Source organism: Elgaria multicarinata, chromosome 7, assembly GCF_023053635.1.
Source record: "Elgaria multicarinata webbii isolate HBS135686 ecotype San Diego chromosome 7, rElgMul1.1.pri, whole genome shotgun sequence".
Classification (NCBI taxonomy): Eukaryota; Metazoa; Chordata; class Lepidosauria; order Squamata; family Anguidae; genus Elgaria; species Elgaria multicarinata.
The window spans coordinates 28,747,273-28,763,629 of NC_086177.1; the positions used below are offsets into that span (position 1 = coordinate 28,747,273).

Below are 16,357 nucleotides of genomic sequence, written 5' to 3' on the forward strand. Positions count from 1 at the left end.
TTTTTTTAAAAAAAACTTTGTGATGATTTGTGCTAATGTGCGTTTGCACACTTGCGCTACTGCACATTTGAAAACAGGAATGAAATTCTTGTTCATCCTTTTAAAATGCCATCAATACATGTACAATAAAATGGAAGACGCCTGACAATTCACAAAACACAGACGAAATGGATTTAACAAAATCTGCATCCCTAAATGCAGCTATAGTTTCTTCTATGAAGTGTATGCACAAAGAAAGCATCAAGTTTTGTTTTTTTCATATAGAAGCTGTTTCCACTTGAAGAAAAGGAACTTGACTCATACCTTTTAAAAGGATGTTATTTCAGGGTTCTTACATCCATCCTTGGGCAGTAAAATGGTCCAGGGGCAGCTTTGCAGCACTGAATTCCTTGTAGAACAGCCTTCTTTAACCGGATGCCCTTCAATTCCCATCATTCCCAGTCAACGTAAAACCAACTCTTGCACAATGTAATTAGTGAAATGGGAAAAAGCATTTTGCCACTGAAAAGAATTGGGACAGAAATATGGCAGCAAAAAAGAGCATGGCCTTTTTCTTTCTTTCTTTTCTTTTTTTGGAAGAAAACCTGAGCATTTGGGGTTTTTTTTGCCCCCACACTATTGAATTTCAATAGCAAAAAGCAGTGGCCATCAGAGCTATTTATCAAGACTCTTTTGTCCACCTTTATAACAACCAACCAGAGACAGGTCTTTTTAGTATTCAAAGAGCATGGGTTTCCCCCCACCTTTTTCTATTGTGAATATCAACAAAACAGAACAGAAACTACATTGTGTAAAGAAAAAAAAGCATTACATATATAGGAATATCGTTATTTTTCATCATGTGTACTGTTCATTCAAAAAAAGAAGGGGGAGAGTTACACATAGGTTTCAAGAAAAGCAGACCATATAGCCATGTATTTATCCACTTGCAAGTTGCGCCTATATAACACCCATTCAAAAGTTGATAGCGTTATTAGGTCTCAGTCCACTGTATTATGGGAGGTGAGCATTTGTCCTTCCAAAGTGATAGTATAAGTTTTTTGGCTGTGGTAAGGGCCCTGAAGATCCATCTGTGCTGACCATATGTTAACTTCCAAGAAGCTGGTAGGTAATTTAGGAGGACATGCAGATTTGTTTCAATACAAAGTTTATCCTTATTATAACCTAGTGACAGAATCCAAAATCATTCTGATGTTTTCATTTATTGGACCAAGCAATAGTAAACAAGCTTTGAACTGTCTATACTACCTCCACAGCTGATCCAACATCTGAACAATACTGGAGACTAGGGCTGTGCATCACCTCAGGCAGAGGCCCTGAATCTGAGTCAGGCTGAGTCGGCCTGCCTCGCCTCGGTTCTGAGGCGGTTCTACCTCAGCCTGAGGTGCCCCGAAGCCAATCGGCTTCGGGGCTCGTTGGGGCATTTCAGAGTGGCACAGCCCTAGGCCTTACCTACTGCCATCACTGGTGATCCCTCCGCATGTAAGAAGAACCAGGTCGCGCGTGATTTTAAGATATCGCGGGTGGCCATAGAGGTACTAATCACTCACAGCCCCCGCGATATCGTAAAATTGTGCACAGCCTGGTTCTTCTTACATGTGGAGGCAGCAGCAGGTAAGCGGGGAGAGCGGGGAAAGGGAGGCTTTTCTGGGTGCCAGCTGTGCAGCTGGCACCTAGAAAATGCCAAGTCGCCTTGGAGGGCCCAAATCTCACCTCGGCTTCGGCACCGAGGAAAGGTGAGCAACCCCCGAAGCACCCTGAGGTGAACCAGATTGCTTCGGGGGCTCCAAAATGGCCTCCGAGGCAAATCGGGTGTGTGTGTCCCTGCACAGCCCTACTGGAGACTTCTCTTTGGGGCTAGCACAATAACTCTTTGGGAAGATATATTAAAATGTATCTCAACAATTTAGATAATATATCTGACAGTTTTGCAGCAGACTGTAGAAATAGAGGATGGGCAGGATGTTGATATATAAGGATATAAATAAGGGGAAGTATTTGCTGCTTGATATTTCTACAGAATTATTTCTTCACAAACGTATGCAAACTGACTGAGGAAGCATCTTCATCCCAGCAGCTCCAGGTAGTGTAAAATATCAAGCATGTATAACTTATCACACTGGGAGTTTTACTGGTAGAAGGCAAGAAAGCTATCTATTAAGCATGAGAAGACAAGGTTATGTGTGTCAAACATTGCTTATTATTCTTAAAAAGAAAGAGCAGGGTTTGATTTAATGAAAATTAACAAATGGATGGCATCAAGATTTTAATTTCTTTGTTAAGATATTGCTGGAAAGTGTACAGGATGACCAGGATGCTTTGGGCATTATACATAGAAAGGCAGGCTATATATTTAACAAATACATCATAAATAGTGTGTATGAGGTGGGGGAGAAGCTTTTGAATCTCTACAATCATGACTTGTACTGCAGAAGTGAAGAAAAAAAACTATCTTCTGAAATATGTCTTCCACACAAATACTAATGGACACAGATCCAAACAGATCTATACCACAGAACCATGGGGCTTTCTTTTTCTTAACTGCTTCAGGATTTGTTTCAAATGAGAAGGAGCTATAAATATTGTTGTTGATAATGAAGATATCAATATGATGATGATCATCATCATCATCTAAACTGTTTTAATTCTTGTTTGCTCTACACAGAGTAACCTGACAACTGGAGTCCTGTGAGAGAGACTAGGGATTGCTTCAGATAATTTTCAGCACCCTCCGCAAACAACAGTTTGTAGAATTCTTTTCAGTAAACCACAACAGTTAGTGCCAGTACAAGTTTGTAATGCAGATAAACCCTAGAAGTACAGACATATTACACCTGGTCACCCTACTGAGAGATGCAGAATCCGTAGCCCATGGCTTTGGGTGGCCCTATCCAGTTTTCTCTACAGCCCAGCTGATGCAAGAGTGGAGAATCCCTGCTATTAACAGTACTTAAAAAGGGGGGGATGGACTGTCTTCAGGGGAGTTAGCAGGAAAGCTCAGGTATTTAAAGTATAGATGTTTTTACATTGCTTTCATGTTCGGTCACATAAGAACAGGTTTCCCGGCTTATCCCCGAAGAAAGACTTTTCCCCTCTCTCCCAGTACTGCTAATAGCAGGGTTTCTCCTCTGCTGCACCCTGCAGCCCAGCTGGGTTGTGGGGGGAAATGGACAGGCTGCACAACCCCAAGCCAGGAGCCCCATCCCATACTATAAACTGCTTTTGAAACTTTCCTTATTCTCACATTCAGTTTATCAAGTGACTTGTGGGATTGCTCCCATTCAAGAAATGCAAACCCAAAGACCCCTTAAGCTCATGGAACTAACCACAAGGTTCATTGGATCCTTCTGGCAATGTCTAACATGATAGCTTATCCATGCTGCAACCATAATGGATAGTGCCACTAACTTTATTATTATTATTTATTTATTTATTTATATAGCACCATCAATGTACATGGTGCTGTACTTATCATATGGATTGTTCACAGTCTCCATACCAGCAGCAGAAATTGCTGGTGACTGCTGAGATATAACACAGTATCACTAAGTGTATTTTTTATCAATGCCAAGAATTCTAATACAAAGCAAAACAAATATTCCTTCAGAAATTCCTTCAGAACCTCCTCAGTGGTATCTTAATGAGCAAGCACTGGGATTCTGAATATCAAATGGCAAGACATATTGCTCTCCTCTGAACGTTATTTTAGCAAATTGCCAGCACAACGCATACAAATTCATAGGGGCTGCAGTTCTAAACAAGATTATCATGGAGCATGTCCAGTTGAAGCTAGCTGAATTTCCTTCCCTACATGGGCACTTTACCCCGAGGTAGCTTCGGAGTGGCGGCAGGTGGTCTACATGATGCAGCTGTCACTCCGAAGGGATCCAAGGGCAAAGCCCCGAAGCGCCACGCTAAAAAAGTTGGGTACTTACTCCGACTTGTTTAGCTTGAAGCCAGGCTCTGTGCCTTTGCAGAGCCTTTTTAAGCGGAGGGAACTAAAGGGGGTGTTGGAAAGGGGGGACAGGGAGCTCCGGGCTCCACACTGCAAATAAATGGTCTTTTTTAAAAAAAAACTGGGGTGGGGGAGAGGAACGGGGCAGCAGGGAGGCTGCCGCCACTGCCAGGACAAGCACCGGGGAGGGGGAGGAAGGGAGCAGCTGGCTCTCCTCCCTCAGAGCTCACTCTGGCTGCCCCATTCCTCTCCCCCCCCCCGTTTTTTAATTTTTAATCTTTAGATGTGAACCTGTTCCTCCCCTTTGTTCGGTTTTGCCAGCAGCGGCAGCGGCAACTCCAATTTGGCACTCCTTTCCATGCAGATGCTGAGAAGCAGCTTCAATTCGGCAGCCCAGGGCCTCGGGGCGCAGATGGGGGTGGGGGCTGTTAACATGCACAGGAAGGCTGCAATATAATACATATTTCTGTTGAACTCAGTGAGACTTAGCTTCATCACACCAGGGTTGTACTGTGCAATCACTGCGAATTGCGTGCAAAGGACTCCAAAGTTTTCCAGCTTGTAATCTGCTTTGACTGTGAAGCGCTCCCATGCATCCTGCTTTAATTGTGCTATAAAGCCAAAAGACCCAGCCTATTTTGCTACCTGTTTAGGAGCTAATCATTTGTTGTTTTCCGAGCGGCCACTGGGGGCGCAGGAGCAGGATTTGATACCTTTAAGCTTCAAATTAAACAAATGCTCACATCTGCATAAGTTTTAAAGATAAAGACATCAAAATTGGCACAGTAATAGATATTAAGGAGAGCTTTAAGCATACCAAATTTGAATCAGATTGGGTCATCCGTTGATTTCTTATGATTTTTTACATTTCCCCCCCTTAAATCCTTTCCTGGTATGCAAAGAATCTTAGGAGTGGTGCCGCCTGGGGTGTGATTTAGCTAACAACAGCAGCAGCTTTACACTGTAGGGGATAATTTGAGGGAAACAGGTACGTGGGATGAAGCCTTTATTTCCCAGTGAGCATGGTTAGGATTGTGTTGCTATTTATGTACATGTTAAGTCCCCATCACCCTGTGGGGAAGAAGATGCGAGGGAGACTGGAGCAGGCAGGCACCATCAGAGCCTGATTCAGTTGGAACACACACACCCCACAGGGCTAACTGCCATCTTCACCCTGTGGGGAAGAAGATGCGAGGGAGACTGGAGCAGGCAGGCACCATCACAGCCTGCTTCAGTTGGACCCCTCCCCTACAGGGTTAACATCTTCACCTTGTGGGGAAGAAGGAGCTGTTGGTTTGCCCCTCCATTGGGAGATGAGAGGACAGAGCAGGGCCTTCCCACCAGCCTAAACAGTCTCCTTAATTTCTTTTTATTTTCTCCCTCTTCCCTCCCCATCCACTTTTCCTTGTGTGTCATGTCTTTTTTTAGAATGTAAGCCTGAGGGTAGGGACTGTCTTCTTTATTGATACATTGTAAGCCGCTCCAAGAGCCTTTTGGCTGAGGTGCGGGATAAAAATACTCTAAATAAATAAATAAATAATTAATTAAATAAATAAATAAATAAATAAATGTAGAACAATCAAGGAACTATTCACTTGGCAGTCTACCCCATTGAGTTTAATGGGTTCACTCCTTCATAAGTGTGCTGGGCAGCTTCAATGAGAAATGTACTTCCTATGCAATGGGTTGTTAATGAGGCGACTGCATTTATCCCACCCACATTGGGGGGGGGGCAATACTCTGACAGCTGTGGAAGAACAGAAAATGGCACTGGCCACTGTTCTTTCAAAGATATTATAATCCTGTCTGTCATATTTGTTATAGGTTCGAGCAATGGACTTCTCAGCATCCAATGGCAAATTTACCCTGGATCTATTCAAAAAGTTGGATCAGTCATCTCAAGGAGGAAATCTTTTCTTTTCCCCCTTTAGTATTTCATGTTGTTTGGGCATGGTCTTTATGGGAGCAAGAAATAACACTGCTATCCAGATAGCTGAGGTAGGTTCTTCAATTTTGCTACGATGATAGTTGCACATTTCAATCTTGCCCCTAGTTCATAGGTGTAATACAAGAATGTGCTAACTACTCTCGCATAGGACATCCTTAAAAGAACGTGTGAGCTTCCAACAAGAAGCTAGTTCGCCATTGTGTGAACAGCATGCTGAACTAGATGGATCTTGGTCTGATCCAGCACGGCTCTTCTTATGTTCTTAGCATGTTGTTGCAAATGAATGGGAAAACATGGGTAATGGAAAAGTCCAATGATCAACTTGCCACTTCTTTATTTATTTGTAGTATATTGGGTTGGATCCAGGGTCTTCCTTCCATGAGCAGAAGGGCTTTGATTACAGAAGGTGCCTCCACCCAATTTTCAGGGATTCCCTAACACACACACCCTCACATGCACACTACAGCTCATGCCATTCAGCAGGGTCCTCCAACATTTTCAGGGGCTAAAGCAGCTGCGATGGGGTGAAGAGGTCAACTTCAGCCAGTCCAGTTGGATGCACGTAAATCTGGATCTAACATTATAATAAACATGAATGTACGAACTAGCCCAAGGAAGCATAGCTATAAAAACTAATTAAACTATACCTTTAATGAGAGGTTTCAGGACTGAAGGCAAAATAGCTTAAATACCTGCTAGGTTAGCATTTTTAGCTGATCATTGTCTTGGATGCTGAGTAATTTTTTTAAAATTCCCATTTTAATTACTGGGACACCAATAATTACATCTATAGTTATTAACTTTATTACTATACTTACAGGTGCTTCATCACAACACAGCAGAAGAAACTGAAAGTTCTTCACAGGTAGTATAATCTTATATTAGGGCAAAAATGGGATGGGGTAATATAGTATTATTGGCATACAGAAAAACCAAACCAAAACATGGTTATTTGGAAGTAAGTACATCCTGTTGGCTTCAATGTGATTTACTAGCAAGACTGTAATACTACAGAAAATTACAAGAAATGCAGAGCTTGAACTCAGTGGGAGTTACTTCTTAGTAAACATGTCTAGGGTCCTCTTGCATGTATGTACACTTAGAAGTACATTCTTAGAAAAAGAAGGCCATCCTAAGCCACTTATTTGGAGTAAGCCTATGTTTCTAGGTAATATTACCCTAAAATAAAAAGAATATCATGCTTATATCTTCCTCAGGACAGATAATGTAAGTTTCTGACCAGATTAGTAACAGTTACAAATCTGATTCCGCACGCTGAAATCTGCGGAAAAATTTCACTTAAATTACTGTGCATATATCCTTGCTGCCTGCCTTGTATAGTAGCTGGATTGGTCTGTAGAATCACTGCCACAAATTAAACCCATGCATTCAAATGTGTCATGGCAATACATGATTTCCTCCTTGCAACTTTTTTCAACTGTACTAATGTTTAAAATTTCTTCTATCTATACATACGTGCACAACCACACATCGACACTAAAATGCCACTGAGATTTTGATACACAATGCTGTTTCCCTGTAAAGGAACCACTTCTGGGCAAAGGTGAAATCATCCACCGTGAGTTCCAGAAACTGATCTCTGAACTCAACCAACCCAGCCATGCCTACTTGATTAAAACTGCAAACAGACTCTACGGAGAAAAAACTTTCAATTTCATTAACGTAAGTAGAGAATATCTGTACCAGGCTATAATGTTTAGTTTGAAAGTCGTTTTTAATACAATAACCTCAAAGATTACTAAATGTAGTATAATTGGGTAATAAGGAGCTAAGTAGAACTGAAGCTGTTGTATGCAATGACTTATGCAATAATACTAAGCTGGTGGATGAATATGGGGAACTTGCAGCCCTCCAGATGTCGTTGCACTGCAACTTTCATCATGCCTCATCACACTGGCTTGGACTGATGGGAATTGCAGTCCAACAACATCTGGATGGCCACAAGTCAGTCACCCCTCATCTACAAACCTCTGAAAATTGTTTGTGTTTTGCAATTTTTGGCACATTTACAAAAAATCACCCTGCAACAAGTTCACAAAAGTTAGCATTACTTGTATTATTTTTAGATTGATAAATTTAAAATCAAAGCTGAAACAAAATAGAGGTGTGCAAAAAAACCAAAAAAAGACAAGACACATTTGAGAGGAAAGAAAAAAGGAGGATCAATTGGAAAAAGTAAGGGAAAGCGATATGTTACATTTCAAGATATGCCTTGAATGTAATCACAGAAGAATAAATTTAGATGTCGGATGGAAGGATATTCCAGTGCTAAGAATCTGCAATGAAAAGGGAACACAGGAAAGAAAACTAGAATAACCACTAGGTTTAACTCTGACAGTGCAATTCTATACATGTCGTCTCAGAAGTCAGTCCTATTTAATTGAATGGGACTTACACAGAGCGAAGTGAGTAATTGCAGCCTAAAACCAAAGGTTCTAAGGAACATGCAGAGAAAGAAAAAATGGGAAGGGATCCAACCTAAAGCCAGCACCAGCTCCAGGTTTGAAGGACTCTGGCAAAGGGCTCCTTGATATGCCCCTTCCTATGACAGTCTCCACTGGTTTACCTGGAGACAACAACAGACAGCTGGGCCCATCAGCCACCATTCTAACTTCCCATATGCCCCCAACATAGTATCATTCCGGGGCACTGTGGGGAGCCAGAACGGCTGCTCCTGGACCCAGATACTTTTTCAAAGGGGGAATTCAGAGCAGGCATCTGTGGTGGTTGCTTTGAGGTTTTAGGGCGCTGACAGCTGCGTAAGTATGGACCTGCCTGTAGTATTTGTACTAACCTATCTGTCTGCATCATCCTGTAAGTCATGGATGGCTTGAAGAAGAAGAAAATAACCAACTTCTCTAAAGCTTCCCTACTTGGCTCCTATTCCCTGAAATGGGATTCTTAATTGCATGATGTGATTATTTGGCTGGTGCAAGTGTTTTGTAAGACTTGCAGCAGATGTTCTTCTTTGACAGGCGTAATTTCATAATAGGATAATTCATGAAATATGAAAGGTAGACAGTGGAAGTCTCTTTAAAATTCTGATACTAATTAAACTATTAAGGTATTTGAAACATAATGTGGAATTTATAATAATTTAGAAGAATTGATAAATTTAAAAATGCAATTGCATCACGGGGCAAATCACAAACTGACAAATAGAAAAATGGTACTTTCTCCAAGCAGTGATGATGGGAGCTCAAAGAAGAAGCTGTTAGCCATGGGAAACACAGAATTGCATTGCAAGATTGACTGGTATTATTATTTTATGGTGTGAATGTAAACAAATATAACTTTGCCCTTATGCCTTTTAGGAATATCTGCAGCTTGCTAAGAAATATTATCAGTCAGAGCCTCAAGCAGTTGATTTTTTGAGGGCTGCTGAACAAGTAAGAAGTCAGATCAACTCTTGGGTTGAAGAACAAACAGACAGTAAGCCAATTCATCCAGTCATTGCAGAAATATGTTTAGAGGAAAAAAATGAGTAGATTGTACCAGTGCAAAAGGAGGGAGACGCTGGCTCTGGTGCTGGTGAGAAGATCCTTTATTTTTTATTTTTCTTGTTAAAAAGTTTTTTTAAGAAAACTTCACAAATAGCCCAACATTTCAGATGGTGACAATTCTTCTTCAGGGGCTGTTTAAAAAAGTTGGCTGATAAGTGTCCACAGTGAAGTATTCTGCCATTTCTGCTGGCAAGTATTCTGCTGGCGATTTCTTTCAAGGGAGTTGCCTCTCCAAGCTGCAGTGTCGATGCTTATCAGCCAACTTTTCTAAACAGCCCCTGAAGAAGGATGGTCACCATCCGAAACGTAACCTTTTAAACAAGAAAAATAAAAAATAAAGAATCTCCTCACCAGCACCAGAGCCCGTGTCTCCCTCCTTTTGCACATACTTTTGGTGCTTCTCCCTCCAACCTATTTTAGCTTGCACCTGTGCCATAAAAATCATGGGCTCTAGCCACCCAGAAGGACATGGGGACTTTCAGCCATGCAACAGGGGAGAAGCAACATGTCATGTGGGGAGTACTGTCAAAACTCTCCATTGTCTAATATGTCATCCGAACGTGGCCATACTTTCCCCTCACAGCATCCGGTGCCCTAACCCAGTGGTTCCCAATTGGTGGTTTGCAGAGCCCAGGGGGTCTGCATAACCCACCCAGGGGGTCTGTGGCACAATTCAACATTCATTTCTGGAGTCCACTGATGACAAATTCCTACCAGAAGTAAAATATAACATCACTGAGCATCCGTGTGATTTAGCGACTAGCTTCAGAGATTACTTCACTGCACCTAATTCTGAAAACTCGTGGATAAGGAATTCTTTTGAATGTGGTGATGTACAACTAACAACCCTATCTGCAGAAGAGCAAGATGCACTTGTTGACGTGGCTTGTGAAGGTTCATTGAAATCATTTTTCAAAGAATATAGACTGGACCAATTCTGGGTGAAGGTTTTTCCTGATTATAAGAAGTTAGGTGAAAAAGCTTTGAAACATCTAGTTCTCTTTTGTTCCACATATCTTTGTGAACAAACATTTTCAACATTTTGTTATATGAAGAACAAGCATAGAAATTGGCTCGATGTTGATCCAGATTTGAGATTAAAAGTAGGAAATACCAAACCGGATGTGGAAGGGATTGTTCTGGACAAAAAGAGGCATGATTTCTCCCAATCACATTTAGGTTTAGTAGCTGCTAGACATGTCATAATTTGTTCAATTGTAAACTAGACGTTAGTAAAATTAAATTCATCTTTATATTCCTAACTAAATCATTGTCATTTTTGCGTGGTAATATCACAAATATCACAAATTTTATGGTCTGTTTTTTAGTGTATCTAAAAAAAATTGCTTATTAGGAGCTACACCTTATTTTCTCCAAAAAATTGCTTCGCACAGGTAACTACCATAGAGATAACAAATAGAGATAATTTAAAAGGAGGGGGTCCATTTTGAAAAACAAGGGGTCCGCAATACTTAGCTAATTGGGAACTACTGCCCTAACCCAAAGCTTGTAGGAGGCAATCCATGGCATCTTAGGTTTAAAAGCAGCCCTAGCAAGCTGCTCCTAGTCAGAAGGAAACCCTAGGCTTGATGAACCAATGATCTAAGTAGAACCCAGTTTGTTATCAAGCCATGCCTTATTTGTACTGCTGCCCTGGAATACCAATACTAATAATAGCCTTCTCTTTCCCAAAGAAAAAATCAAAAACCTGTTGCCTAAAGATGCTGTTGATTCTCGAACTGCATTGGTCCTAATAAATGCCATTTACTTCAAAGGAAAGTGGGAGAAAAGATTTCAGGAAGAAAATACTTCTGAGAAGCCTTTTAGATTGAGCAAAGTATGTGCATGGTAATTTTTAAAAAGTGTATATTTTTAAATATGGACTATTTTACTGATATTAATTCATTGTAGAAATGATTAATAACTCCACACATAATCTTCCAAAACACGTTAAAAGAAAAAAATCAGTTTTATTAAACATGAGTTTTAAGATGTTGTTGGTTTTGTTTTTCTTAGCTGCAAGCTGACCTATTGGAAAGCTAATCTTTTTTAACTTCCCAAGGAACTACTACATTGAACTCTGCTTTAATCTAGCAGGACAAGTCTGGCAGAGTTTGCCTTAATTATAGCTATTTGTGATGGACCTTTGTTGAAGAAGTAAACGTGTTGCAATAATATTGTAAATTAAAGTATCCAGAAGGAAAGCAAACTATAAGGAAGTAAATATGATTAAACCATAGGAGAAATGAACTTCAGCTAATAATATAAATAGTGGGTTATCCAAGGAACCACCTGCTCAAGTTGCAGACCTGGTGTAACCTATTTTACTATACTTTTACTGGCCTCCTCTGAATTAACACACAGCTGCATTTCTCTGGCCTTTCAGTGCTGCCCCCTGGTGAGGAGATATAGTTCCTACGTTGCTCCCGTTCTCATCACAATCCTCAAAACTCACAAGAGTGATGCTCAAACTTTGGTTCCCTATTCTTTCACACTTGGGTGTATCTGAGAGAGAAAAGCCATGTATTTAATTTCAACATGTAAAGCTTCTATATGGCCCTTGCCAAGCCTGAAAAGTAGTTCATTTCAGTGGGAAAATAATGTGTCTTTTAAAAAAATGATTCCAGATCCAATCGAAGCCAGTACAAATGATGTTTCTAAAGGATACATTTCCAATTTTCTATGTCGACACGCTGAACGTCTTCATTCTTGAGCTCCCATATGTTAACAATGAACTCAGCATGTTCATCTTGCTTCCAGGTGACATTATGGATGAATCTACAGGTTTGGAAATGGTAAAATATTTCTTTTCATATTTCCAGGGGACTTAGCAGACATTTCATTCTATTTATATAAACAGAAGTAGATTATTAAAATTTTGTCTTAGTTTTCCCATTTGACTTGGAAAAGATTTAGGGAGCCAAAAAAACTACAGGCTAGCATAACACTCTGACAATGCAATCCTATGAATGTACTCAGAAGTAAGGGAACAAAGATGAGAAACAGAATTTAAACATAACAATCTCAGAGGAGCGATGGAATGATGTCTATTCAATATTTGTAGGAATGTATTAGAAGTGACTTCTAGAGAAACCTTCTATCAATTTATATATAGATATTATACACCAGCCAAGATGTCTAGGATGTTTCTAGCAGCAACAAATAGGTGATGGAGGTGTAACAGTAGAGGGGCTTTTACCCATATATGGTGACATTGTAATCCTGTTAAAGAATATTGGAAGAAGAACAGCATCAGAGAAATTACAGGGTATGAATTGCAATTAACCTCAACCTAAAGTATACTCCTGGATGATATTAAATATCAGATCCTGAGAGACTTAGTGGTGATGGTGAGTTATAAGTTAATAGCTGCAAGGATTGTCTTAGCAAAAACCTTGGTGATGAATATACATACTGTTACTGGTACAGCGGAAAAAGAAGACTTAGACTGCTATAGTGATGAATAAAGTAATAATAAGTTGCTATGAGAGGGAAGAATGAACTCCATCCAGACTTTCTCAAAAGGTTGGGTACCATTTATCAACTATTTGAACAGTTCTGCCTAGGGAATCTAGCAACTAGGGAATCTAGGTGGCTACCAGGAGGAGGGCCTTCTCTGCTGTGGCACCCCTGCTGTGGAATGAGCTCCTTAAGGAGGTTCGCTTGGCACCTACATTATATGCTTTTAGACGCCAGTTGAAGACCTTTTTATTCTCCCAGTATTTTAACTGTCTATAAATAAATTTTAACTTGGTGTTTTAAATTTGTAATTTTGCATTGCTGCTGTTTTTATCTGGTTGAGCTTTTATATTGTATTTTATATTATGGTTTTATACTGTTTTATACTTTGAATGTTTTTAATTTTTGTGAACCGCCCAGAGAGCTCCGGCTATTGGGCGGTATAGAAATGTAATAAATAAATAAATAAATAAACTCTACATATACTATATATATATGTGCTAGGTTGAAGTATAACTGTATTGAATGATTGTATTGGGAAACAAAGTAAAACATGTATTTAATGAAGAAAAAGGTAATAAGTCCCACTGTGTTTAGTCAGGTTTTCCCCCACCCAGGTATATGTGTATAGGATTACAACCTTACTAAAACTTGCACTATACTTCTAGACTTGTCTACTCAGAAGTTAGCCCATGTACATTGATGGTGCTATATAAATAAATAAATAATAATAATAATAATAATAATAATAAGCCCCATTGAGTTCAATGTATGGGACAGGAGGGCAAACTAGAGATTTTGGCATACAACTCCCATCATCCTTCATCACAGACTGTGGTGGCTAGAGGCAATAGTAGTTGAAAGTGAAAACATCTGGAGACCCACAAGTGTTTCACACCTGGTAAAAGATGTCTTTTAAGCAAGGTTATGACCCCTCCCTGCATCTTATTCCCTAGAAAAGTAAACAAGATGTTAGAATCCCCAAGCCCTTACATCTCTGTTTTACATTCTGTAATGAGAGTAACCATAGATTGTGGTACCCCTGCCATTTTTACTTTAGTCACTCTTCCCCACTATTAAAGTTTATTTCTATCTAACTTGCTTTCTTATCTAATTATAGCTGGAAAAAGAACTAACTTATGAGAGATTATCCATATGGACCAGTCCAGAAATGATGGAGAAAACCGAAGTGGAGGTTTACTTGCCTAGGATCAAACTGGAAGAGAATTATGACCTCAGGTCCATCCTAGAGAGCATGGGAATGAAAGATGCCTTCAATCAAAGCCAAGCTGATTTCTCAGGGATGTCAAGGCAAAACAACTTGTTTTTGTCACAGCTGTTTCACAAGTCTTTTGTGGAGGTCAACGAAGAGGGTACTGAGGCAGCAGCTGCCACCGGAGCAGTTATTCTAATGAGATCCTCTCTGCGGCCAGCAAAAATTAAAGCAGACCACCCTTTTCTTTTCTTTATCAGGCATAACAAAAACCGAAACTTCCTTTTTTTTGGCAGATTCTGTTCACCCTAGAATGTTTCATAGCTTCAGGCAGTTTTATTAAGGGCCACCATCCTAAGTGCACTTACTATGATAGGAGTCCTATTGAGCTCAGTGGGATTTACATCTGAGGAAAATGCTTAAAAGCAGTCTGAAAATTTCATGAGCACCAAACCTAGGCATACTGGGTTTTAAGCACAACAATATGTGAAAGTTTTTCTGTCCTGCCATTGAAAAATATTTCTGCACTGCAGTCCAGTCTTCTTCTTTTGTAGATGATAAGAAAATGTGTAGCTCAACATCTTCAATACTTCTCTAGAACATCAGTAAACCTGGTCTGAAAAAAATGTGCATTTTAAAGCAGTGAAGTTTTTTTAAAAAAGGAATTATACTTCTGCCATTACAAAGAGATGCATTTTAAGCTTTCATACTTTTTCTGAATCATTACACCAGGTGCAACCTCATTGGCAACATTCCTACCTATGTTATTATTAAATATTTTATCGACTTCCAATATAGAGTAACTTTCTATCCTAGTTCCTCACCCCCATTCTTGTCTGGCACCTCTCTCCCCATCGAATTTTAAAAATATGCAGGGACTAAAGTGTCTGATTGAGTCTGCAATCCTATACACACTTGCCTGGGAATAGGTTGCATTCCGAGTAAGCATGCATAACCTTGGGTTGGGTAGATTCAAGAAGACTATGGCTGAGTTCAGTTCACACGCTAATCAATGGTTGACTTCCATTTTGTTCCTATTACCCACCCACCCCGTAGATTAGCATGTCGTCCGAACTCAGCCTATATGTAATTAAATTAGTTCTTGTAATTTTCCTATTATATTCACCATGTTCCTGCCAAACAGGCAATAATATTAAATTATTTCTAATCCAATCTATATTCAGCATGCTTAGTTTTATTGTATCAAATGTTTTTTTTTTCCTGTTTTATACTTGTGTGCTTTGTGTTTGTATTGTGATGGCCATTGGCTATAAACAATAAATTCTTGAGCATGTACTTTTGGGTAAGTGTGCACAGGATCTCAGCTTTAAAAGAATTGGTTTTCATCAAATTGCACACATAGCAGGTGAGAGTAATATCCACCACCACCAAGACTTTTACAGGGGTGGGGTGTTACATAGTAAATGAAGGCTGTGCCTAGTCCAGGCATCCTAACACACTTCTACAAACCATCACTCTGTGTACTTTTTCTCCTTTACTGACTCCAAGGAGGTAAGGTGTGGAAGCGGAGAGAGTTCAGTATCCCTTCCTTGCATTCTCCTTTTGTTTAGATAAGATTCTTTTTCATTCTTTCTTTGTGTGTGAACAGAGAAGACATGTGAAAAAGAACCCATGTCTACCATTGTCATGTCTTTGAAAAATAGCTATGGAGAATAACTGAATTATGTACAAAGGTGGTGCACTATCTACTGTATTACTTTTTTTTAATATTGACTTCAGCATTCTCTACTCCTCTGTAATGACTTCATTGGGACTTAACTGACTTGTAATGCAGCCTTACATGATTACTCAAGAGAAATCCTTCTTACTTCTGAGCAAGCATTAACAGGCCAATGGTGTAAGTATATTCTTAATGTTCATATTCCTGCTCAAGGGTGGGCCAATGCTATTTCTAACACTCAAAAGGATATCTAAATTTGCTGAAAAAGCAAAATTCGACTTTCTCAGGCAAAGGAAAAGCCCCTGCCTTTACCCCAGAGCAAGGGCAAGGGCTTCCTTTTCTTCTCCTGGGCATGGACACCCAATTCTGCACTTACTCAGTGAAAATGAAAATCCTCAACACACACACACACACACACCATTTAAAAGTTAAAATAGGTGCAAGGAATAAGCAAAACAGGAGGAAGAAATGAGCAAGACCTTTGCTACAAAGAAGATACTCAATGGAGAGCTCTTGTAAACACAGTGGATGCTGTTTTGTATTCATTAACATGTGCCCACAAAGCAGGAATTGCATT

General features: G+C 39.9%; 1 protein-coding gene across 2 annotated transcripts; it reads left to right on the forward strand.

Annotated features, from left to right (window-relative positions):
• Positions 1 to 2,024: 2,024 nt before the first annotated feature.
• On the forward strand, positions 2,025 to 15,282 carry LOC134401397 (serpin B10-like). Of its 2 annotated transcripts, XM_063130295.1 has the most exons (9): positions 2,025 to 2,083; positions 2,666 to 2,775; positions 5,780 to 5,953; positions 6,724 to 6,768; positions 7,449 to 7,586; positions 9,239 to 9,356; positions 11,122 to 11,264; positions 12,055 to 12,222; positions 14,007 to 15,282. In XM_063130295.1, the coding sequence occupies exons 3-9, from the start codon at positions 5,789 to 5,791 to the stop codon at positions 14,409 to 14,411; spliced, it is 1,182 nt and encodes a 393-aa protein (XP_062986365.1). In that variant the 5' UTR covers positions 2,025 to 2,083; positions 2,666 to 2,775; positions 5,780 to 5,788; the 3' UTR covers positions 14,412 to 15,282. The 2 variants fall into 2 exon arrangements, with proteins under 2 accessions (XP_062986365.1, XP_062986366.1); XM_063130296.1 differs by lacking the exon at positions 2,666 to 2,775 and having other exon boundaries at positions 2,054 to 2,083.
• The last annotated feature ends 1,075 nt before the right edge of the window (positions 15,283 to 16,357 follow it).